This window comes from Lithobates pipiens, unplaced genomic scaffold (genome assembly GCF_037356315.1).
Source record: "Lithobates pipiens isolate NorthernLeopardFrog02 unplaced genomic scaffold, aLitPip1_a1.2 Scaffold_10, whole genome shotgun sequence".
Classification (NCBI taxonomy): domain Eukaryota; kingdom Metazoa; phylum Chordata; class Amphibia; order Anura; family Ranidae; genus Lithobates; species Lithobates pipiens.
Window position 1 is genome coordinate 59,723,925 of NW_027507686.1, and position 26,915 is coordinate 59,750,839.

A 26,915-nucleotide genomic window follows, 5' to 3' on the forward strand; every position below is an offset into this window, starting at 1 on the left:
AAAAAACTGAGCTGCAGAGAGAGGGGTCATAGCCAGAGGGACTGCCACCTGGGCGGCACTGTGCAGTCTTGCTGTTTTTACATGTTACATGCTCTGCCTAGACCTCTCCTGAAGTGGATGATAACCCTAAGGTCAAAAATTAAAGGAGCTGTGTCCATCAATGAACGAAAGAGAAAAACTTTTAGCTCTTCTTGGATTGTGTGATATCTGCGGGTTCTTTGTGTAAAAATACCAGCTGATCTATACACAGCACAGGTTTACATGCACACAGGTCCATTACAAAAAATCTGCTGCATTTACATCAGTAAAAAACACGCCTCAGTCCTATAAACGTGGCCTTTTTAGGAGTCTGTGTGCAAGAGGCCTAAGTCATGTTGCATGCATATGTGTTTAGACACTGTCCTGAACAAGGCCTATATATGTAACATCCTGTGTTCTGACTTCGCTGGCTGTAAATTTGCTCCAAGTCACTGAAAAATAGAGATTACCAAGAAATTAGCATTTTCTGGAGGTCTGTAATGGCTGCTTCCCACTCCACTAAGGGCATTCCACCTATTACAGCGACTGCAGACATTACAGGAAGACTCACGTAGCGCAGGCCTTTACACAGCTCCACCTAGTGACTTCCTGCGCTCCAAGCCTCGTTCTGATTCCATGGCGTCACCAGGAAGCAAATTCATTCATTGGGTCTTCCTCCAATTCTACCTTCCCCCTACATGACACCAGGCTCGTCATGTGACAGGTGGTGCTGTGTTCACGTGACCCCTCCCGATTCTCCGGGTTCCCCCTGGCCGGTGTAGTGACGTAACTATTCCTCTTTTGCTCATCCTCTGATACCGACCCGTCCCCGCCGCCACCATGATGTCCTTCTCCGAGCTCTACTTCAATGTGGACAGCGGCTACCTGGAGGGCTTAGTCCGGGGCTTCAAGGCCGGGGTCCTCACCCAGGGGGACTACCTGAACCTGGTGCAGTGCGAGACCCTGGAGGGTGAGTGATCGGGTGATATGGGAGGGGCTATATTCATTCTGAGAGGATCTCCCTTCACCATCAATTCATAGTATGACAGAACCCCCCTACAGACAGAGGTCACCCACCCACATCTCATACAGAGCCATTCATTTATGTCATGGTGACCCCATATCATTCATCACTTCCTGGTGACCCCATCACACCACCCAATTCATCATACAAATTCATTCATTTATGTCATGGTGACCCCATGTCACGCATATCATTCATCGCTTCCTGGTGACCCCATCAGACCACCCAATTCATCCATTTATGTCATGGTGACCCCATGTCACGCATATCATTCATCACTTCCTGGTGACCCCATCACACCACCCAATTCATCATAAAAATTCATTCATTCATTTATGTCAGGACCCCTCCTCATGGGAAGACCCCATACCTCTTATATCATTCATCACTTCCTGGTGACACTATAACACCACCCACATCTCATAAAGATCTATTCATTTATGTCAGGGTGACCCCATACCACTCATATTATTAATCCCTTCCTGGTGACACCATATCATTATCCACATCTCACACACAACCATTCATTTATATTATGATCCCTCCTCCACATGAAGTGACCCCCCTCATGCCTCTCATCTCATTCATCACTTCCTGGTGACCCTATAGGACCACCCACATCTCATACAGATTCAATCAAGACAGTCTCCATCATTATCATCGTGGGGTGACCCCATACCACAGATACCACTCATATCATTCATCACTTTTTGGTGACATCATAACCCCACCCACATCTTAGTGTTATCTCTTATAGCTCCTTCCTATTTCAGAGTGACCCTACATCTATGACAGCATTCTCCACTCCCTGGTACCCCATACCATCATCCGGATCTCTATGTTATTTCTCAGGGCCCTCCTCATCATATTGAGGTGACCCCCATACCTCTTATGCCATTCATCACTTCCCGCTGACCCCATACCGATCTATTCATATATGTCATGACTAGAGCTGCCACGACGCGTCAACGTAATCGACTACGTCGACTAAGAAAATACGTTGACGTGCGTGCAGGGCGTCGATGCGTCACAGTGGGGGCAGTGCTTAGCATTTACCGCTCCCCTCCGTGCCGCCGTCCCCCTCTCTTCTCCCCCTCCGTGCCGCGGTCCCTAGGGGTGCAACGGATCGTCACCGATCCGTGCGCACATGCCGCGATCCGTGGCGCGCTCCGCGTTCTCGGCCTTAGGAGAGGCCGCGGCTTAGGCCTAGCTCCGAAGCGGCGGCCATCTTTCTACACCCAGGCGTTTACAATGTGATCGCTCCGATGGAGCGATCACTTGTAAACAAACCGGCGTCATGACATGACGCCGGTTTCTCTCTCCCCTCTCTGTACTGATCTGTGCAGTGCAGGGGAGAGGTCGGATGGATGCAGCTATCCATCCATACCCTGCCAATACTCTGCCCGCCAATGCAATACTCTGCCCTGCAATACTATACTATACTCTGCCCTGCAATACTATACTATACTCTGCCCTGCAATACTATACTATACCCTGCAATGCTCTGCCCTGCTCTGCCCTGCAATACTCTGTCCTGCAATGCCCTGCCCTGCAATACTCTGCCCTGCAATACTCTGCCCTGCCCTGCAATGCCCTGCAATACTCTGCCCTCCCCTGCAATACTCTGCCCTGCCCTGCCTGCCAATACTCTGCCCTGCAATGCAATGCCCGCCAATGCCCTGCCCTGCAATGCAATACTCTGCCCTGCAATACTCTTCCCTGCAATACTCTGCCCTGCCCTGCAATGCCCTGCCCTGCAATGCCCTGCAATACTCTGCCCTTGCCCTGCAATACTCTGCCCTGCCCTGCAATGCAATGCCCGCCAATACTCTGCCCTGCCCTGCAATGCAATGCCCGCCAATACTCTGCCCTGCAATGCCCGCCAATACTCTGCCATACAATACTCTGCCATACAATACTCTCAAGGTTATCCAAAGGATTAATTAGCTAATCAAAAAAAAAAAACACTAGATTCATTAAAAAATAAAAATAAAAAAAATAATCGGATAGTCGTTGACTTATCGAAGAAATAATCGATAGATTAGTCGACAGACAAATTAATCGTTAGTTGCAGCTCTAGTCATGACCCCTCTTCATCATCATGTGGTGAGCTCATAATTTCATATCATTCATCACTTCCTGGTGACCCCATACCAGATCTCCCTGATTATTTTCAGGGCCCTCCTCATGGAGTGACACCATGCCAATAATCCCATTAATTGATAACCAGTGCCCCATACCGTCATCCAGATCTCCATGTTATTTCTTAGAGCCCTCCTAATCATATTGAAGTGACCCCCATACCTCTTATGCTATTCATCGCTTTCTGGTGACCCCCATACCACCACCCACATCTCCAATCTTTTATGTCAGGACCCCTCCTCCTCCTATTGAGGTGACCCCCTTTCTTCATACCATTTATCACTTCCTGGTGACTCCCTTCCACCCACATCTCATACAAAATGTATTCATTCGTATTAGGAGCCCTCCTCATCATTTGGGTGACCCCATACCTCTTATATTCATCACTTCCCGGTGACTCCATATCAACCGCTAGATCTCAGTGTTATCTGTTATGGCTCCTCCCTATTACAGAGTGTTCCCACATCTATCATATCATTCATGATCTCTGTGTTATTTCTTAGGGCCCTCCTCATCATGGGATACCCCCATTGCTATCCTACATTTTATTACCTCCTAATGGATAGCTTTCATGGAGCAGTGATGACCCATTCCATAAAGTGCATCCGGAAAGTATTCCACAGCGCTTCACTTTTTCCACATTTTGTTATTTACAGCATTATTCCAAAATTAATTAAATTCATTCTTTTCCTCAAAAATTCTACAAACAATACTCCATAATGACATTGTGAAAGAAGTTTGTTTGAAATCTTTGCAAATTTATTTAACCACATCAATACTGGGCACCTTCCCAGACCATTTTTCAGCTTTCAGCGCTCTGTCACTTTCAGTGACAATTGCGCGGTCATGCTACGCTGTACCCAAATGAAATTTTTATCATTTTGTTTGTACAAATAGAACTTTCTTTTGGTGGTATTTATTCATGACTCCGTTTTTTATTTCTTTGTGATGTAAGTGAAAAAAGAGTGGAAATTTGGGAAAAAACAATATTTTCTTCTTTCCAGTTTAAAAGAAATCCAATAAAATCTAATTTTGGCATAAATTTAAGCCAAAATGTATTCTGCTACATGTTTTTGGCAAAAAAAAATTTCTTTAAGTGTATAATAATTGGTTCGTGTGATCACGGACAGATGTACACAAATGATCCATGTACAGACGTGCGCAGGTGATCACGGACACATGTGTGCAGATAATCATTGGGACATGTGATTTTAGTGAGACATATGTGGGGGACATGTGTGTGTTTACACTAGGTTGGTGATCAGGGAGTAAAAAGCTGTAAAAAAAACAGGTCATACTCCCTGATCACCAGCTGCCTGCAGCGATCCCCTCTCCTCTCCTCACCGACAACTTCTGTGTGAGGAGAGCTGAGCTGATTGCCTAGCAATTGGCTCTGTTTACATGACATGATGGCTGTGATTGGACATGGCCATCAAGATCAGTAAGGCCAATCAGAGTCCTCCTGCCGATTGGAGGTGTGCCGTGTCCGGGTGAAACGAGCGCATCGGGATTGTGCCGCTGCACGGGCACACAAGCGTGCGATCCCCCTCCTTCTGAGGGACGTTCCTGAACGTCCACTCAGAAGGAGACCGCCCCCCCCCCCCCCCCCCCCGGCCATTTATGTACATTGGCTGGATGGGAATTAGTTAAAAAAAAAAAAAAAATCCCATGTATATAAGTATTCACAGCCTTTATTCAATACTTTGTTGAAGCACTTTTGGATCAAGCCTTTTTGAGTATGGTGCTGCAAGCTTGGCACACCTATTTTTGGGCATTTTCTCCTATTCTTCTTTGCAGGACCACTCAAGCTCCATCAGGTTGGATGGGGAGCGTCGGTGCACAGCCATTTTCAGATCTCTCCAGAGATGTTCAATTGGGTTCAAGTCTGGGCCTCGTAAAGACATTCACAGAGTTGTCCTGTAGCCACTGCTTTGTTATTTTGGCTGTGTGCTTAGGGTGGTTGTCTTGTTGTAGGATGAACCTTTGCCCCTGTCTGAGGTCCAGAGCGCTCTGGAGCAGATTTTAATCAAGGATATCTCTGTACATTGCTGCATTCATCTTTCCCTTGATTCTGACTAGTCTCCCAGTTCCTGCTGCTGAAAAACATCCCCACAGCATGATGCGTCCACCGCCATGCTTTACTGTAGGGATGATATTGGCCAGGTGATGCTCAGTGCCTGGTTTCCTCCAGACATTACGCTTGCTATTTAGGCCGAGTTCAAACTTTGTTTCATCAGACCCGAGAATTTTGTTTCTCATGGTCTTAGCCCTTGTACACACGGTCGGAGATTCTGTCGGAATGTGTCCTATCTGACCATTTTGTCGGATATTCCGACTCTGTGTAGTATGCATCGGACTGTTTCCGTCGGAAAATATCCATCGGACCAAATTTTCCAACTGGCTGGAAATATTTTCCGACAAACTGCTCCGATCGGACATACTCCGATCATGTGTAGAGAATTCCGATCGGACAAAGTGCTACGCATGCTCAGATCAAATTCCTACATCAAAGCTATTGGCTACTAGCCTGAACGTATTCCCATCGTAACGAAATTACGTCATCACGTTCTGAAAGATCGGATTTTCCGACAACTTTGTCCGACCGTGTGTATGCAACAGTTTCGGAAAAGATCCGTCGGACAAAATACAATGGATTTGGTTGTCAGAATGTCCGACCGTGTGTACAAGGGCTTAGAGTTCTTCAGGTGCCTTTTGGCAAACTCCAAGTGGGCTGTAATGTGACATTTACTGAGGAGTGGCTTTCGTCTGGCCAGTCTACAATACAGGCCTGATTGGTGGAGTGCTGCAGAGATGGTTGTCCTTCTGAAAGGTTGTCCTCTCTCCACAGAGAAAAGCTGGAACTCTGTCAGACTGACCATCGGGTTCTTGGTCACCTCCTTGACTAATGCCCCGTACACATTATCTGAATATCGTACGACTGATCGTATGACTGTTTTCGGTTAATAATCAAAAAAAAAAATCGTAAGTGATGTCATGTGTTGTAATGTATTTGTATTGTATTTTCGGATGACAACTATACTAACTAAACGAAAATCGTACGAGGAAAATTTCTGTGCATGTCCGATCGAATAATATCAGGTGAACGGTCGTGATCGGCTGTCGAAAGTAGTGTACACGCAATCTGAAAATGGTACGATCCTTCCTCGGACGACCGTTTTTGTACGATATTCGGATCGTGTGTACGGGGCTCAGTTTGGCCGGGTGGCCAGCTCTAGCAAGAGTCCTTCCATCTACGGATGATGGAAGCCACTGTGCTCATTGGGACCTTCAATGCTGCAGAAATATTTCTGTGCCTCGATACAATCCTGTCTCGGGGGTCTACAGACAATTCCTGACATACACTGTTAACTGTGGGGCCTCATATAGACAGATGTGTGTCTTTCCAAATCATGTACATGGGATTTATTTTTATTTTTTTATACATTTTCAAAGATTTCTAACAAACTTCTTTCACGTAGTCATTATGGAGTATTGTTTGTAACATTTTGAGTAAAATAATGAATTTAATCCATTTTGGAATAAGGCTGTAACATAAAATGTGGAAAAAAGTGAAGCACTGTGAATACTTTCTGGATGCCCTGTAATCTCACTGTCTTCTGTCAGCATCCCTCTTCATCATGGTGTGACCCCATGCCTCCTTCGTTGCTTACTGGTTACTCATGCCATCATCCATGCCTCAGTTCTGTCTGTCAGTCCCTTCTTCAGAATGGAGTGACACCATGCCTATTATATCATGACCCGTGGCATCATTCAGATCTCTGTGTCACTATTCTTATTGTGCCCCCATGTCCCAGCCTGGGAGGTACCTTTCACTGGGTGTTGACCTAATGCCATCATTCGGATCTCATCATGTCATCATGCGGTGACCTCAGTACCTATCAACTAACTCACTGTCTCCTGCTATTTACTGTACTTTTCCACTGAGCGCTGACCCACTCTAACATTCAGATCTCAGTATCTTCTATCAGAGTCCGTTGTCATCATTGATATCCTACCATTTATGGCCTCCTGCTGGATACACTTTAACCACTTGCCTACTGGGCACTTACACCCCCTTCCTGCCCAGGCCATTTTTCAGCTTCCAGTGCTATCGCACTTTGAATGACAGTTGCGCGGTCATGCTACACTGTACCCAAACACATTTATCATTTTCTTCACACAAATAGAGCTTTATTTTGGTGGTATTTAATCACTGCTGTGTTTTTTTTATTTTTTACAAAAAAAAAAAAAAGACCCACAATGTTGAACATTTTTTTTTTTTTTTTTTTTTTTTACGTTCTTTCTGTAGGTGATTTTTGTAACAAAGTAATTTTTCTCCTTTACTGATGTGCACTGATGATGCGGCACTGGTGGGCACTTGTTAGGTAGCACTGGGCACTGAGAGGTGGTACTGATGGGCATTGATTGGCAGCACTGATAGCCAGCACTGACTGGCATCGCTAATGGAAACTGATTGCTGCCACTGGTGGGGACTGATTGGTGATACTTTTGGCACTATAATGTAATCATGGCACTGATGATCAGTGCCCTGATTACATGTGTAGATGTCCCCCTGTATGGAGATGCTGCTGATTGGCTCTCCTCGCCACACACTGTCAGTGTGAGACGAGGAGCGCCAATTACCGACATCTTCGTGTTTACATGTGATCGGCTGTGATTGGACACAGCCGATCACAGCGGACGTGGCTCTTTACAGAGATCAGGGTCGCGCCATGTCATATGATGACGTCCCAGAAGGAGAGCCACAGCACCCAGCTGTCATTTGATGGTGTCGCCTGTCCGAGTCTCTCCTCATTGCGGGGTGACCCCATTATCTGTCTCTACAGTCAATGGGGGAGATTTACTAAAATTGTAGCACTCTGAATCTAGTGCAGCTGTAGCCAATCTGCTTCTAACGTTAGCTTGTTCAATTAAGCTTTGACAATAAAACCTTGCAGCTCATTGGCTACCATGCAGAGCTTAACCAGATTTTGCCCTCTCCAGTTTCAGGAAATCTCCCCCACTGTGTCCTGCTGAATCTCCTAACCAAATAGTGATCTAATCAGTCAGGGTCCTTTTTCACCATGTCTCCTCCCCACCTAAATTTTTTTTTTTATTCAACATCCAGTGGTTCCTTTCCCAGTTTTTGCTAAAACTCCATCATTCAGATCTTATATAAGCCTGTCAGTGTATCCTCCATCCTCAGCTGGAACATGTCCACCCAGAGATCACCAACCCCATTACAGGCGGTCCCCGGGTTACAAACGGAAGGAGACAACAGGAAGTGAGAGGAAATCTACCCACAGGAAGGGAAATTCACTCCTGTAAGTCCTCATGGGAAAAAGATGAATCCACTGAAGCTTTATTACCAATCCTTGTTTCCACAACAACCCAAGATTTTCAAAATCCAATTGTCACAGGAACAAAGTGAGGTGAAATCTTCTGAACAGGGGCACAGACAGCAAAAAATTTTTTACAGGGGTTTTAATCCTTCCCTATACTAGCTATCCATAACTTTAAAAATGTTTTTTTTGGCTGGAGTTACAATTAACAAATGTACCTGTTCCGACTTGCATACAAATTCAACTTGAGAACTAACCTACAGAACGTATCTTGTTTGTAACCCGGGGACTGCCTGTACGCCAGGGCTTGACAAACCCCGGGCGCCAGGTCGCATTTTCGACTCGAATTAGTGACCTGGCACCTGGGGCAGCACAGCTGGGGGGTATCCTGTCTCCGTGCACACCCCCCCTCCCCCCGGTGTGATCGCGTTGGGGCGTGCCGCCACCGGCCGGTCATTGAGGCCTTCTGCGGTTCTATTCTTCCTTCTGGAATCTGGCGCCCTCTTGTGGTAGTCGTATGACAACCAGCAATGCTAATGGAGCTTCCCCTGCCTGTTTTCACTGCCCGCCTATTTCCTTCCCTTTACTTAGAACCCCTAAACATTGTATACATTTTTCTATTCTAACACCCTAGAGAATAAAATGGCAGTCGTTGCAATACTGTCTGTCACACCGTATTTGCGCAGCGGTCTTACAAACGCGATTTTTTTGGGAAAAATAATTGAATAAAAAAATAAGACAACAGTAAAGTTAGCCCAATTTTTTTTATATTGTGAAAGATAATGTTACGCCGAGTAAATTGATACCCAACAGGTCACGCTTCAAAATTGCATCCACTTGTGGAATGGCGACAAACATTTTCCCTTTAAAATCTCCATAGGTGACGTTTAAAAAATTCTACAGATTGCATGTTTTGAGTTACAGAGGAGCGTCTAGGGCAGTGATGGCGAACCTTGGCACCCCAGATGTTTTGGAACTACATTTCCCATGATGCTCATGCACTCTGCAATGTAGTTGAGAATCATGGGAAATGTAGTTCCCAAACATCTGGGGTGCCAAGGTTCCCATCACTGGTCTAGGGCTAGAATTATTGCTTTCGCTCTACCGATCACGGCGATACCTCACGTGTGGTTTGAAGGCCGCTTTCATATGCGGGTGCTACTCACGCGAGCTTGGCGGGACAGGGCGCGATTAAAAACATTTTTTTTTCTTATTTATTTTAACTTTTATTTTTAATTTTTTCACTGTTCTTAAAAAAAAAAAAAAGTGTTACTTTTACTCCTATTACAAGAATGTAAAAATCCCTTGTAATAGAAAAAAAGCATGACAGGTCCTCTTAAATATGTGATCTGGGCTCAGAGCGACCACAGAGCTCATATTTACACTAAAATGCAATAAAAAAATTTTTTGTCATTTGAAAAAAATAAAAATGTCCCTCTAAGAGCTATGGGCAATGACTTGGTGCCCGTGGGGGGGGGGGGGGGTGGAGGTCGGCGGCGCTGCTATCTTCCCCTCACTCGTCTCCATGTCAGGCTAGGGACAGGTCCGGATCGCCGTCACGGACCTGGCTCCTAACTTTTTTAGCTGGCTCCTAGATTCCAAGCAAATTTGTCAAGCCCTGCTGTACGCTGATCTCGTACAGGAGTCACGCCAGATCAGAACTGGACGCATTACAAGCCTGCATGTTTTCCTGCTTTTTTTTTTTTTTTTGCTTTCCAGTGTCTGTTTAGGGGACAGAAACGTCCCATTAAGTTATTTAATCCCAATTTAAACTCACAAAATATATTGGTTTGTGCGATTCAGTATTGGCCTGTACATCATAGTCACCATTACATGCAAGTTGTATTGATGGATGTCATCATATCAGCAACATTTTTGGTTTCAGTTTTACTTTCTCCTGTTATTTTAAAGGGTAATTCCACTTTCTTGGGGAAAAAAAAAAATATAGCGTATACAATTGCAAAACAAGTCATATTGCAGTTGAATGTTATTAAAAAATGACCTTTCCTTTTCAATCTGCAGCTCTGTAATTTTCTGTAAACTGCAATATGTCTACCTGGAGATGTTCTGTACACAAGTGGTGCTTGTAATGATCCACAAAAATGTAAATTCCTGCTTGTGGGATTGGCTTATTTATTTTTTCAGAAGTCTGCACTAAGTCAGATATCAGGCGTCCTCTGCAAAAAAAATTTAATTTTTGCTGAGATACTCTCAAAGGCAAATCGCGTCTAAGCCCTTGTACACACGGTCAGACGTGTTGTCGGATAATCAGACCATGTGTGGGCTCCATCAGACTTTTTCCGTCGGAATGTCTGACCAACAAAGTTTGAGAGCTGGATATAAAATTTTCCAACAACATGATCCGTTTGTAGAGAATTCCGATCAAAGTGCCACACGTGCTCAGATCAAATTAAGAGACCAAAGCTATTGGCTACTAGCCTGAACGTAGTCCCGTCGTAATGAACTAACGTCATCACGTTACGATCGGATTTTCCGACGACTTTGTCCGACCGTGTGTATGTAACACCAGTTTCGGACAAAATCCGTCTGTGGTCGGAATATCCGACCGTGTGTACGGGGGCTTGGACTGCTTTCACACTGGGGTGGCGTGTCCATTAGCGGTAAAGTGCCTCTAGATTTAGCGACGCTTTACCGCTGTTAACAAGCGTACATATTTGCCAGCACACCATGGATCGACACATTTTCGTCCAAAAGATTTAATGCAGAGAATCACATCGCAAAGGAAAAGTGCAACATTTCGGAGCTGTGCAGGACCCCTTCCTCAAGCATGTGATACAGTGTAACAGTGTCAAAAGCAGAATATATATACACATCAACCACCAATCAAAACATGTGAAAAAATGGTTACACCCCCTCCCTGTGATGTCAAATGACGTCAGAATCCTGCCAGAAAACTTAAAAAATACTATGCACAAAAGTAACTTACTGTGGACAGGGGTACTAGATGCTAAAAAATCCCATAATGACAACCACCTGTTTAATGTCATCATATTGTTACCGCTGTTTAAGGGACGCTTTTCGGCCACCAGAGGGGCGACTTTAACCTCCACTATCGGACGATGAAGGGGTTAAAAACACCCGTGTTGCAGGGCTTCCGAATGGCTTTTCAGGTGCTTTGGAAGCGCCGCCCATTCAGTCCAATGGGCAAGGGCAGTGTAAGAGCGCTGTATACAGTGCTCTCAACACAGCCATATTTCAGGTCTTTTACAATGCCATGGAAATGGCAGTATTTCAGCCACAGGCTGTAAACATTCCAGCTAGCCATGGTTGTTCAGTTTTAGATAAAAGTGAATATGGTGCTTTGGAAGGCGGGATACTTTTGATCAGGGGAGGCTAGGTATGTAGGTTAAAGGGGTTGTAAACCCTTGTGTTTTTTCACCTCAATGCATCTTATGCATTAATGTGAAAAAACACCTGGTGATCACCGCCCCGTTTTACTTACCTAAGCCCCTTCATCTCTTAGGCGGTGACGCAGGCGCAGTGGGGGCAGGCCCAAGTCCGGCATTTGTGTTTGTGGACACAAATGCTGGACTGGGGAGCGCGGCCGTGAGAGCTGCCGAGTATAACTTTTTTTTTTTCTCATTTTGGATCGAGAAAGGGAGAGTCCTAATCCCTGTCAGGTTATTTTTTGTCATCCTTTACTTTCAGTCCCATAGCCAAACAGGAAGCGAGAGGAAATCTCTCCATATTAAAGTACAAAGGCCTGTACACACGATCAGAAAATCTGACGTTACATTTCGTCCGATGAACGATCTGCCGTTTTTCTGATTGTTAGTATGCTGCTTTTGACAGCCGATTACAAATTTTTGTCAGACAAAAACTGGATGTGCAGGCGCCAAAATTTGTCTCCTGTGACCATGACGTCTGATTATAATTTTTTTTTAAATTTTTTTTTTTTTTTTTTCATTAGTATGGTTTTCGGCTAAAAAAAACAAAACTGAAGCGCAAGACTAGGCATGCTCAGAAATGAAAGAACATGTACAAAACAATTCAACACATTACGTCACTTCTGACGTTGAATTCTGTCATGCGGAAATTTCAGAAGAGGAGACCTGCAGTTAAACACATACAGGTCTTGTCCCTGTGATTGGTGTACACATGCTATACACCAATCATGCTGTACACATGCTGACCGTAAGAGGATGATTTAAAGTCAGGTACTTGCGCTGATTACCTTTAAAAAATATATATTTAAAAATCTATTAAGGAATGCAGAGCTGCATTAAAGCTGACCTTCGGGGAAATTAAATAACTACCCTTGAAAAGGGGCCTCTCCCTCCCCCTACACCTCATCCTGAGAGGGTTTAACGCTCATTTTCATTTTGGATAGAGTAAGGGAGGGTTATACTCACTGTCATTTTTTTTTTTTCTGCCATCTGTGTCCAGTTGGGAGATTTCCCTTCACTTCCTGTCCCATAGCCAAACAGGAAGTGAGAGGAAATCCCACCAAAGTGAAGGAATCCCTGTGTGTCATTGGAATTGGTGTCCCCATAGGAAAACTTCCACCTTATTCCTGTTCTGGTGACAATACAAAATGTGGGATTTTCTTTTACTTTCGATGATAATGATGAACAGGACAAATTGAGGGTGAATTCCTATAGGGACAAAGACAACAGTAAAACCTGACAGGTGTTCTAATCTCTTTAGTCCAAAACTAGAAAAGATGTTTTGCCTTTTGTATGTCAAGTTTTTAATTTGTATTTTTTTATATGTGTGCCTGCCATTTAGCTTTAGAATATGCTTTTATATGTATTGGTGTTGTTGTGATTTTAGTTTTTTATTTCGGGTGTAAGGTTTTAAGGCCATACCAGCATTTGTCCGAGAATGGAGGTGGAACTGAAAATACTGATCAGGATGTGACTTTTGTGGTGTTGCAATTGAATTCCCTTTTTTTTCCTCAGTCAGTTGACTTAATTTTGCAACAATGGTGAAACACATTTTAAGGGTATTTTTTTTTTCTTTCATATAGTAGACTTGAGATGATGATCAGCTGACCTGACATTCCAGTCTCACATGTTGTAATGTGTTTCTAGAAAATCCACAACCTTGGCAAATACTCCTTGGCTGAGCAGTCTTTTTTGAAGCAGAATCAATCGTTTGGGTTTCATACTCCCAGCCAACCCTTAGGGCTCATTTATACCTATCCAGTTTATTGTGTATTAGTTAGGGGTGCAAGGGATCGTCACCGATCCGTGATGCGAACGGGTCAACCTGTTCGGATCGGCACACCCTGCCTCGGCCTTAGGAAAGGCTGCAGCTTTGGCCTAGCTCCGGAGCAGCAGCCATCTTGGTACACCCAGCGGGCATTTACAATGTGATCGCTCCGTCAAATGACGCAGCGATCACTTGTAAACAAACCTGCGTCATGTCATGATGCCAGTGCCTCTCTCCCCTCTGTGTACTGATCTGTACAGTGGAGGGGAGAGATCGGTTGGAAGCAGTGCTGTGGGCTGGATCTGTAGTGTCCACAGCGCTGCTCTGTGACAATTGCAGTCACATCCATAAATACTCTGCAACACCCCTGCCAATACTCTGCAACACCCTGCCAGTACTCGGCCGTTCCCTGCCATGCTCAGCCAATATAACAGTGGGGGAGATGTCAGATACAGTGGGGGAGATTGTGGATATTACAGTGGGGACTATATGGTTGTGGAATTTTCACATTTTTTTGAAAATTCAGTTATTATTTGCCGATCTGAAAAATGATCTGATCCGAGGAACGATCCGATCCGTGAGTTTTTTGATCCGTTGCACCCCTAGTATTAGTGCAGCCTGTTCTTTTTTTTTTTTTTTTTTTTGTATTGGGCTGCCAAGGCACCACAACAAACAAATGAACATATTACATTTTTTTGTGCATTAATGTGCTTTGTGGTGCACTGCAGTGCATGTGTGTTGGAGGTAAGTTTCTTTAGTGCAAACTCCTAACTGCAGCTCAGGGTCAGATGTAGCCCTTTGCTTGCCTTTGTCTGGCCCTTGGAAGTGTTTCTCTCACTGATACAAGACTCTATTCCTTCGGCTGACCCCAACGGGGGGGGGGGCTGTTCCTCTGGCTGACACCACTCCCAGGAGCCCCTTAAGTCTGAAGGGCCGCAAACTGGGCTTTTTATTTTCATTTATTTATTTTTTTAAGAAAGTTTGTAGACCCTGCTTTAGTTCATTGGCACTGTGAGGCACAAACGTGGATGTTGTGTTGCCCATACTGGTGTGTTTGTTTTTTTTTCTTTTTGTTCTGTAAGGTGAGCACTGGTGTCTCTGTCCCTGTTGAAGTGACATCCCCATACTTACTGTTCTGACGGGCCACAGAAGACGTCAGAAACACATACTCAATGACGAAACCGCAGTAATATCTTGAGAGATGTTTGAACCCTTCACTACTCTACTCAAAATGAGTTTTCCATAAACACAAGATGTAGGCCAAAACAGGCCATAGCATTGTTCTATGCCTGCATACATTTTCATAGGTGGGTACTATAGGTGCAATGGCCATTATACCTGCTTGATTACACACATCCTTCAGGTGTGGGGTAATTGCCCCAGGCTGGGGTGCTAGATTTACTATGCTAGGGCATAAAGGTGATGTCTGGGCCCCCCCACCAAGGAAGCTCTTAGCTTTCCCTCTATTATCCAATGGCCATGGAGACATTTTGTGATGTGGTGTCTTCCATCACCAGTTCCATGGAAAATACGAGGCTTGGATTTTTTTCATTGGGCTTTATAAGTGACAGTGGTGGTGGACAACTCCTACCTGTGGGAGCGTGATGTGCTGTGATTTTGCAAAGATGGCTGTAGTGGGCGAAAGCCTTCCAGAATTCACCTGGTAAGCAAGAGATTATGCAGTCTGGGCTACTTTTATGGGGCTTATAACAGGAAAAAACAATTTTTAGATATGTGATACAACTACCCATGAGCTTGATTTCTGTATATCCCTACTCTTGGTTTCTGTAAACTGAAATTGATAAAACTTAAAGATGATGTAAACTGTCTATTCTATAGCCCATAAAACTCAGAATTCCTAGTTACCTACAGCCGATGTGTATTTTCCCTATTCCCAGTAGGGGATATAGGTTTGCAGAATTTGTGAAGACATGGTCTATGTGGTCATAATATACATTGGCCTGATTTACTCTTCTCATTGGCGTTTCACATACCACACCTAAGTGTGTCAGCCTACAAAAGTAAATGTACTTGTCAGTCTGCCATCTGTGTCTCAGATAAATTATGGGTTACTATGCTGTAGGTTTACAATTTGATTAAGTTCAACTCAAGTATGGGTTTTATGCAAAATTACATTGGTCCAGCTTGGACCACTTTACATTTGCTTATTATATACCTGATGTACTGCGGTGATCAGTGTAGTAGTGGTGACTACTGTAGTGATTGCTGAGGTCTTCTGAGTCCTTTGGCAAACGGCTGCCCTGCTGCATAGTTGCCACAGGTGATCGATTGCTTGGCACAGGCACTGTTCACAGAACAACTTTGTATTTTTATTGATGAATGTATGATGTTTTCTGATTGGATAACATGTAGAGGCTGAACAGTGATGTCATGATCTCTACAACATCCAATCAGAGAGCGCTTTGTATTTATTGAGAAATCAATAAGGCTATAAAATGTGCCTTGCATTTTATGACGGACTTGTAAAGTGTAGGCACGGTGTAAACTCCCTGTGGTATCTGCCCTCTGTTGTACAATAGGACCCTCAGTCTGGTTATTTGCGTCCTATTACCACTATGCTTTTCCTGAAATATGGCAGTTGATATCATTTTTTTTCTCTCTCTTTGGAAGCGGTAGGGTATGGCCAAAGTGAGGGGACATCCAGAAGTCATAAACTTTTTACAAAAAGTACAGAGACCAGTGGTTGAAATTAGATGGTAAGAAGTTATTCACCCATGGGGCCCATGTAGCTTCAAATGTTTACATGGTATTGTTTGGTTTTGACGCTCTCCCTTCATTGAGCATGGGCCAAGTGATATCTTTCTTTTACCTTATGAGACCAAGGCTTGGTCACTTCTAAGATATCCCAATCATCTACTTCACAGCTGTAAGTACCTATACAGTAAGTCCCCTACTTACAAACGAGTTCCGTCCTTGGAACTTATTTATAAGTCCAACTTGTTTGGAAGGCCAGCAAAGATCAGCTCTTGCAGACAAAGGCAACCTTGCTTGTTTTGGTACGGCAATCTGTCAGGTTTTTCCTTTCAGCCCGCTGGGTTGAATGAAAAAAGAACCGATTGTGTGTACCCAGCTTTATGAATTAGTCAAGTGAACACATGTTGGCATCCTGGTTGTTCGTATGTAGGGGGACTTGCTGTATTAGGTTGAATTCCATTCAGGTTTTTTGTTTTCTTCAAGAAGTGCAGTCGCTGGGTCTTTAGGCAGTGGCTTTGCTGAGTAGTATTTGAAATACATTTTACGTAATTGAAATATGCTATAGAGATATGTCAGCACTCGTGACTTTGCAGTCATATGATCCTACAGGCAGTATATTGTTGATGGACCAGGAACTATTCTTTAAACAGAAATAATAGTGTATCTTCAGTGATAATTTTGCATTCTTGTTGTAAAGTTCACCTAAAAGTATGTGTGTGTGCGTGTATGTATATACGGTATATTTTTGTAAATATTTTCTTATCTTTTCATGTGACAACACTGAAGAAATGACACTTTGCTGCAATGTAAAGTAGTGAGTGTACAGCTTGTATAACAGTGTAAATTTGTTGTCAAATAACTCAACACGCAGCCATTAATGTCTAAACTGCTGGCAACAAAAGTGAGTACACCCCTAAGTGAAAATGTCCAAATTGGGCCCAAAGTGTCAATATTTTGTGTGGCCACCATTATTTTCCAGCACTGACTTAACCCTCTTGGGCATGAAGTTCACCAGAGCTTCACAGGTTGCCACTGGAGTCCTCTTCTACTCCTCCATGGCAACATCACAGAGCTGGTAGATGTTGGAGACTTTGCGCTCCTCCACCTTCCGTTTGAGGATTCCCCACAGATGCAGAATAGGGTTTATTTCTGTGGACGAGACCTGCTTGGCCAGTCCATCACCTTTTCCCTCAGCTACTGTACTTTAGCAAGGAGGTGGTCATCTTGGAGGTGTGTTTGGGGTCATTATCATGTTGGAATACTGCCCTGTGGCCCAGTCCCTGAAGCGAGGGAATCATGCTCTGCTTCAGTATGTCACAGTACATGTTGGCATTCATGGTTCCCTCAATGAACTGTAGCTCTCCAGTGATGGCAGCACTCATGCAGCCCCAGACCATGATACTCCCACCACCATGCTTGACTGTAGGCAAGACGCACTTGTCTTTGTACTCCTCACCTGGTTGCTATCCCACACACTCGACACCATCTGAACCAAATAAGTTTCTCTTGGTCTCATCAGACCACAGGACATGGTTCCAGTAATCCATATCCTTGGAGGGGTGTACTCACTTTTGTGAGATACTGTATATACAGTGCCTTGCGAAAGTATTCGGTCTTTTTTGCAACAAATACAGGAGTACATATCAGGAGAGAAACTCTTCCATGTCGATCTGCATGCTTGTTCCAGGGCAGTATCTTAGTCGGGCAACTAGTCATCGCAAAAGTCGGTCAGCCATGGCAGCCTCTATTTCTCTCAGCAGAGAACTCTTTTAATAGCTGCTACTAAAAATCATTGAGGGATCCTTTTATTAAATACAGTGCTTTGCGAAAGTTTTCAGCCCCCTTGAACTTTTCAACCTTTTGCCACATTTCAGGCTTCAAACATAAAGATATAAAATTTTTATTTTTTGTGAAGAATCACCAACAAGTGGGACACAATTGTGAAGTGGAACAAAATCTATTGGATATTTTAAACTTTTTTAGCAAATAAAAAACTGAAAAGTGGGGCGTGCAAAATTATTAGGCGGAACTCCGCTTTTAAAGGGATTGTAAAGTCAGAAGTTTTTTTTTTTTTATCTTAAAGTGGTTCTGCAGCTTTAAAAAAAAAAATCTTAAAAGCCAGCAGCTACAAATATTGCAGCTGCTGACTTTTAATAAATTCACACTTACCTGTCCCAGGGTCCAGCGATGTCGGCGGCAGATGACGAGCGATCGCTCGTCTATCTCCTCCCCCGCCGCCATCCTCTGTCAGGGAACCAGGAAGTGAAGCATTGCGGCTTCACTGCCTGGTTCCCTACTGCGCATGCGCGAGTCTCGCTGCGCATCTCTGCTGGTCCCGGTTGTGTCCTGTGAACTGTGTGTTTCCCAGAACACAACGGGGGGGGGGGGGGGCATCTGCGGCGGCACCATTGGCTCCCGCTGCTGTCAGTCAGTTGGCCAATTTAGACGAAAGAGGGGGCAGGGCCGAAACGGAGCTCGGTGTCTGAATGAAAACGCTGAGCTTCGGCTTGGCTCGGGTGCCCCCCATAGCAAGCTGCTTGCTGTGGGGGCACTGAACAGGAGGGCCAGAAGGGCTGAAGAGGGACCCAAGAAGAGGAGGATCAGGGCTTCTTTGTGCAAAACCACCGCACAGAGGAGGCAAGTATAACATGTTTGTTATTTTTATAGAAGACTTTACAATCCCATAACTGAACAAGTTGAAATCCGAAGCTGATTGACTGCCACGTACAGCTTCACCAGATTTTGCTCTCTCTAATTTTATTAAATAAACCCCATTGTGTAATAATGCAAAGAACATAGTTGACATTATCACTTCAGTGCTGCTCTCTGCATCATCAGGGACCACCCACCACCAGAGAAGAGGTCCCTGTGGCTCAATGATATTGCTAGCAGTTCTATACCTCCTCTTTGGCGTTGCAGCCCTGAACTTGGCAAAAGGGATCATTTTTGCTGAACTGCAATGCAAAGCATATGTGCACATCCCTCCGCTGCCTTTGCAGTTAAAAGAGGGGCAGTTGAGGGGTGATAAAACTGCAGCTGAACCTTAAGGTATTACCGTGCCCCAACCACTAGTGTAAATGAGACCTAAAGTGTCTTATATCATTTTACCTGCCAAAGGATTTTCAATTCAGATCATTTACAGATTCCCCACGCTGATGTAGTTCATAGTTAGCCGCTTGGGGAAAAAAAGGGTATGAGTACCACAGCGCTGAACCGCCTGAAAAAATACAATAAAGTGCAACTGTAGTGCATACAAAATTAAGTGCAAAATTAATCCAAAAATACAAAAAAAAATATCTAAAGCGGTTGTACACCCTGTACAACCATTTTTACCTACAGGTAAGCCTATATTAAAGAGGAAGTAAACCCTGATGAGTTTACTTTTTTTTTCCCTGCAAAGGTAAAGCATAATGGACTACTATGCATCGCATAGTAGCCCATTATGTGTCACTTACCTGACACAGGAGCCAGCGAAGTCGCGCTGTCCCCTGTAGTCCGCCGCATCCATCTTGCTGGTGGCGTCTCGCAGCTCCGCCGCTGTCATTCGGCGAAGCCGCGATGACGTCACTCCCGTGCATGCGCACGGGAGTCGACAAATGCGGCAGCTCCATTTTTGGAACTGCCACGTTCAGTGCGCCTGCGCGCCGCTGTCTACGGCGCATGCGCCGTAGACATCGGTGCCCGTTTTCGGGCAAATATCTCCTAAACCATATAGGTTTAGGAGATATTGCTTGGACCTACAGGTAAGCCTTAATCTAGGCTTACCTGTAGGTCAAAGTGGTTTGTAAGGGTTTACAACCACTTTAAGGCTTACCTGTAGGTGCTGGAAATATCTCCTAAACCTACACGGTTTAGGAGATCTTTACAATAAGGCCGTGCGCTGATGACTGCGGCGCATGTGCACTTTAGAAGGGCAAATCGTGCCGTTTCTAAAGGGGTCATGCCGTGACTGGCGGCTCCCGCGCATGACATCACGTGACTCCAGCCAGTCACAGAACTGGGGTTCACGGCCCCGGAAGGAAGGGGTGAAAAAGAATGCTTGCTGCTAATGAGGACAGCAGTGACATTGCAGGCTTCGGTTTCAGGTAAGTGACACATTATGCTTTATACATTATGCTTTACCTTTAACCTTTACCTTTAATAAAGAGGAAGTAAAAACCATCAGGGTTTACTTCCTCTTTAAACACGTGCAAATATGTATAAACTTCTAGTTGGAAGGTTCCTTTCCCAGGTGCTGCTGTGCTAGAAATAGTTCAAATCAATATTAAGCACGTGACCAGTGAAAGTCCAAAAAAAAAAAATCTGCACATGAACATATAGCACTTCTCGGTTGATATGTTCCTTTGCCAAGTTCCTTTCAAAAGTGCTGCTGTGCTTAAAAAAAAAAAAAAAACATATGATGCTGTAAACAGGTGCATACCCCCCCCCCCATGGTTGAACTCACCAGATCCAATGGACCCCCAAGCAGTACTGCATTGTGGGTCAGGTAGGCTTAGTATGGTGAGCGGGGTGATGAAACCGCCAACTCCTGGGTGTGATTGTTCCTGGGGTGTTTTCAGGTACAAACATATGGAGAAAAGGCCTGCATAGTAAAGTACGTCTTTTTGTTTAATTCATTAAAATCAATCTTTACAGAGTTCCAATCATTGAATCAATCTTTACAAGGTTCCAAGGTGGAGGGCAAATGGATGAACATTTAATTACCAATCCATTGATCAATAGGTTCTCTCGCAACCTAACTGCAATTGAACAGGCATTGGACGTGATGTCGCCGCAAGCTGCGTCTGACACTGCGTTTCTCCCTTCCCACATAACTCCCTGATCAACGCCTAGTGATCAGGAACAGCGATCTCTCTCCTTCAGTCAGTAAACTCCCCCCACAGTTACAAACACCCCCCTAGGGAACACTTAACCCCTTGATCGCCCCTTAGTGTTAACCCCTTCCTTGCAAGTTACATTTATACAGTAATCGGCTATTTTTAGCTCTGATCACTGTATAAATGTCGATGGTTGTGTTTTGTCACAAGCTGGTGCCCCAGGACAAACGTCGGCTGGTGACGAAAAGGCGTGTCGAGAGGAGTGGCGTGCTGACATCACATTGTGATCCTGGAAGCACGGGTATTCGCTAGCTGGCTGGCTTTTTTTTTTTAAACAATTGATGCCTTACTTTTTGCTCTTTGCAAGTGCAATTTTTACTCTTAAATAAACCAATTTGGTCGATTTACGCTATGGTGAGTTTTTTTCCTTTTTGGGTAAACTGCCTGGTCCATTGTCCATGATTATTCGATCAGAGTCTTACTGTTTATGAGTGGTTGGTGTCCTGCCCCCCCCGATGCAAGGTTTCTACCTGTGAACTGATACCTCGGTGCCCCCTGGATAATGGCCTGGGCTGTGTATATGGCCGAGAGCTATTCCTAGCTTGCCTCCCGGTAAGCACGCACTCTGTGCTGGAGGTTCACAAGTGGGTAGCGGTGTTTGTGACTTGGTTCAAGTAATTTGAACGATTCAAGATACGCACATTCGCTTGTGGTTGATGGACTATTTATGAACTTTTTTTTTTTTTAATCCCCCCGCCAACATTGCTAATATTTATTCGTATATGTATATATTAAGTTGTATCGTTGGTCAGCCCGGCTTCATTTTTTTTTTTTTCTCCTTTTAATTGATTGTGCGGAGGCTCACTGCAAGGAATCACTCTTGCAGGCAATAATCTTAGAATTGGCATCCAGTAGACAGAACGAATGCTTGCTCTATTCAGTACAGGTAAGGGCAAATAATGGGGGAACACTTTTGGCATCACCTGATCATACAAGTACCTAAAGTCTGTTTTTTTTATCGTAATGCACTCTATGCATTAAGATAAAAAGTCTCCTGTGTGTAGCAGCCCACCTGATACTTACCTGAGTTGGCGGACCGGGACTCTCCTTCCTGAGACACAGCAGCAGCGCTGTTGGCTCCCACTGCTGTCAATTAAACTTTGTTAGCCAGTTAGTAGAGGGGGGCAGGGCTAAACCGCAGCTCCGTGCTTGAATTGACACATGGAGCTGCAGCTCGGCTCGGGTGCCCCTATAGCAAGCTGCTTGCTGTGGGGGCACTCAACAGGAGGGAGGGGCCAGGGACCTGAGAAGAGGAGGATCTAGGCTGCCATGTGCAAAACCACTGCACAGAGCAGGTAAGTATAACAAAACTAGACTTTACAGTCACTTTAAGATCTTAGAATAGATGTGATTTTTTTTAGTTGGGCAGTAGGCCCAAAAAACTGAGCAATGAAAACTGCTAGGGCTGTAACATTTTTCCAAACAGATTCATGAAAATTCTTACTGAGGAAGTATATAGGTTTTTGTCGCTACCCTCCCCTTCTGAAAATCCTAGTTGCTATGGCCGTCATGCTGATCCATTGGGGTTAGCACTTTTTTTTTTTTGCAACAAATACAGGAGTACATATCGGGAGAGAAACTCTTCCATGTCGATCTGCATGCTTGTTCCAGGGCAATATCTTAGTCGGGCAACTAGCCATCGCAAAAGTCGGTCAGCCATGGCAGCCTCTATTTCTCTCAGCAGAGAACTCTTTTAATAGCTGCTACTAAAAATCATTGAGGGATCCTTTTATTAAATACAGTGCCTTGCGAAAGTATTCGGCCCCCTTGAACTTTTCAACCTTTTGCCACATTTCAGGCTTCAAACATAAAGATATAAAATTTTTATTTTTTGTGAAGAATCACCAACAAGTGGGACACAATTGTGAAGTGGAACGAAATCTATTGGATTTTTGAAACTTTTTTAACTAATAAAAAAATGAAAAGTGGGGCGTGCAAAATTATTCGGCCCCCTTGAGTTAATACTTTGTAGAGCCACCTTTTGCTGCGATTACAGCTGCAAGTCGCTTGGGGTATGTCTCTATCAGTTTTGCACATCGAGAGACTGAAATTCTTGCCCATTCTTCCTTGCAAAACAGCTCGAGCTCAGTGAGGTTGGATGGAGAGCGTTTGTGAACAGCAGTTTTCAGCTCTTTCCACAGACTTTGACTTGCCCATTCTAACACCTGGATACGTTTATTTGTGAACCATTCCTTTGTAGATTTTGCTGTATGTTTGGGATCATTGTCTTGTTGGAAGATAAATCTCCGTCCCAGTTTCAGGTCTTTTGCAGACTCCAACATGTTTTCATCCCTAATGGTCCTGTATTTGGCTGCATCCATCTTCCCCTCAATTTTAACCATCTTTCCTGTCCCTGCTGAAGAAAAGCAGGCCCAAACCATGATGCCGCCACCACCATGTTTGACAGTGGGGATGGTGTGTTGAGGGTGAGGGTGATGAGCTGTGTTGCTTTTACACCAAACATATCGTTTTGTATTGTGGGCAAAAATTTCGATTTTGGTTTCATCTGACCAGAGTAGAGGTCGACCGATATATCGGCCGGCCGATATATCGGCCGATATTTGCCGTTTTTTAACCACTTCAGTTCCGGACCAATAAACACCTTAAGGACCAGAGGTCTTTTTGCAATTTCGCACTGCGCTGCTTTAACTGGTAATTGCGCGGTCATGCAATATTGCACCCAAACGAAATTTGCGTCCTTTTCTTCCCACAAATAGAGCTTTCTTTTGATGGTATTTGATTGCCTCTGCGATTTTTTTTTTTTGCGATATAAATGAAAAAAGAGCGAAAATTTTGAAAAAAAAAGATATTTTCTTCTTTTTGTTATAAGAAAAATCGAATAAACTAAATTTTAGTCATACATTGAGGGCAAAATTTATTCAGCCACATGTCTTTAGTAAAAAAAATGTCAATAAGCGTATATTTTTTGGTTTGCGCAAAAGTTATAGCGTCTACAAACTAGAGTACATTTTCTGGAATTTACACAGCTTTTAATTTATGACTGCCGATCTCATTTCTTGAGGTGCTAAAATGGCAGGGCAGTACAAATCCCCCCCAAATGACCCCATTTTGGAAAGTAGACACCCCAAGGAAATTGCTGATGGGTATGTTGAGCCCATTGAATATTTATTTTTTTTGTCCTAAGGGATTGAATAATGACAAAAAAAAAAAGTTGTCACTAAATGATATATTGCTCACACATGCCATGGTTATATGTGAAATGACACCCCAAAATACATTCTGCTGCTTCTCCCGAGTACGGGGATACCACATGTGTGGGACTTTTTGGGAGTCTAGTCGCGCACGACACCCCGAAAACCAATCACCACCTTCAGGATTTCTAAGGGTGCAAATTTTTGATTTAACTCCTCACTACCTATCACAGTTTCGAAGGCCATAAAATGCCAAAATAGCACAAAACCCCCCCAAATGACCCCATTTTGGAAAGTAGACACCCCAAGCTATTTACTGAGAGGCATGTTGAGTCCATGGAATATTTTATATTTTGCCAAAAGTTGCGGGAATATTACAAACTTTTTTTTTTTTTGCACAAAGTTGTCACTAAATGATATATTGCTCACACATGCTATGGGCAGAAGTCAAATTACACCCCAAAATAAATTCCGCTGCTTCTCCCGAGTACGGGGATACCACATGTGGGGGACTTTTTGGGAGCCTAGTTAACTAGCTACCTAGCGACACTAGCGACACTGATGCAGCGTTCAGAAAAATTATCGCTTAGTGACACTGGCAAAAGGGGGTGAAAGGGTTAACTAGCGGAAATCAGGGGGTTAAAACCATTATTGGGTAGTATATCGGGGTACCTAGCGCTATAAAAACCTGGCGGTGAACCTAAAAAAATAACTAGCTACCTAGCGACTGTAGCGACACTAATGCAGCGATCAGAAAAACGATCGCTTAGTGACACTGGCAAAAGGGGGTGAAAGGGTTAACTAGCGGCAATCAGGGGGTTAAAAACATTATTGGGTAGTATATCGGGGTACCTAGCGATATAAAAACCTGGCGGTGAACCTAAAAAAATAACTAGCTACCTAGCGACACATGCAGCGATCAGAAAAATGATCGCTTAGTGACACTGGCAAAAGGGGGTGAAAGGGTTAACTAGCGGCAATCAGGGGGTTAAAAACATTATTGGGTAGTATATCGGGGTACCTAGCGCTATAAAAACCTGGCGGTGAACCTAAAAAAATAACTAGCTACCTAGCGACTGTAGCGACACTAATGCAGCGATCAGAAAAACGATCGCTTAGTGACACTGGCAAAAGGGGGTGAAAGGGTTAACTCTAGGGGCAATCAGGGGGTTAAATCTTTATTGGGGGGTGATAGGGGGCTACCCTGGACCTAACACTAACTGTCCTGACAGTTTTTACTGTCACAACTGACACTGAATGCATTGATCAGTAAAGAAATGATCAATGCAATCAGTGACACTGTGACTGGGGGGGGAGGGGGGGCGGGGGGGGGATCGGGGGGGGTTTGTGTGCCTGTGTGTACCTACATGTCAGTGTAGTGTTCGTGCAGACTTACTTTTACTCTTCTCCTCGTAGTCCGGTCAAAAAGACCGCCCCGAGGAGAATGACATCACTTCCTCCTTCCTGTGTAAACAATACACAGGGGAGGAAGCTTCTCATTGGCCAGGAGCGATCCAGAGGGGGTGGCCGAAAACGAACGGCCATCCCCTCTTCACGGAGCGCTCCTGGACCGAATCGGACCGCCGTATCCAGCGGGAGGGGGTCCGATGGGACCCCCCACCCGCTGGAAGGCAATCACGTAGATGTACGTGATTCTGCCTGCCTGTGCCATTGTGCTGACGTACAATGGCAATACGGCGGTCCTGAAGTGGTTAAATAATCGGCATCGGCTGATTGTGCTGATAAAAAGCCGATTTAGAACTACAGCGGGACTTTGAAATTACTTCTGTAATAGAAGTCAGTGTAAATTGCTGAGTCGTCATAGAAACGTCTTTCCTAATCTCTGGGCAGGCTGCCAAGAAAAGAACAGAAAGATGCAATGTTTACACTTCAATGAATGAACTCATCTCTGTGTGTAGAAGTTCTCAGTTTAACCATGTAAAGACTTAGGGTCCTTTCACACGGAGCGGATCAGTTCTGATCCGCCCCGTGGATATCCGTTTGCTCAGCTAGCTCAGTTTGCTCAGTTAGCAGGGAGATGACAGGTCCGTCTCTGCATACTGCGCAGGGACGGACCTGTCACAGCGCCGCTCTCCCCTATGGGAGATCGGATGACGACGGACCGCAGTGCCCGTCGTCACCCGATCCGATCCGCAGACGGATGGAAAAGTGGCTTTTTCCTCCGTTACACTTTTTCGGATCGGAGCGGGTTGGATGTCAGCGGACATGTCACCGCTGACATCCGACGCTCCATAGAGCTCTATGGGGCACCCGTTCAGGCCCGCCTGAAAAACTGACAGGCGGGCCTGAACGGGACGTCAGTGTGAAAGGGGCCTAAATCTTTTCTGACACTTGTTGCTTACAAGTAAAAATCCTGTATTTTCTGCCAAAAATTATATATATTTTTTTAGCAGAGATCCTAGGGAATAAAATAGCGGTTGTTGCAATATTTTATGTCACACGGCATTTG

General features: G+C 44.4%; 1 protein-coding gene across 1 annotated transcript in view; it reads left to right on the plus strand.

Annotated features, from left to right (window-relative positions):
* Nucleotides 1-712: 712 nt before the first annotated feature.
* The window catches only part of ATP6V0D1 (ATPase H+ transporting V0 subunit d1), a 144,045-nt gene continuing 117,842 nt past the window's right edge, over nt 713-26,915 (plus strand). The window contains exon 1 of the mRNA XM_077455687.1: nt 713-988. Coding sequence (XP_077311813.1) covers nt 859-988 — 130 coding nt within the window. The 5' untranslated portion in view covers nt 713-858. The remainder of the gene's footprint in view (nt 989-26,915) is intronic.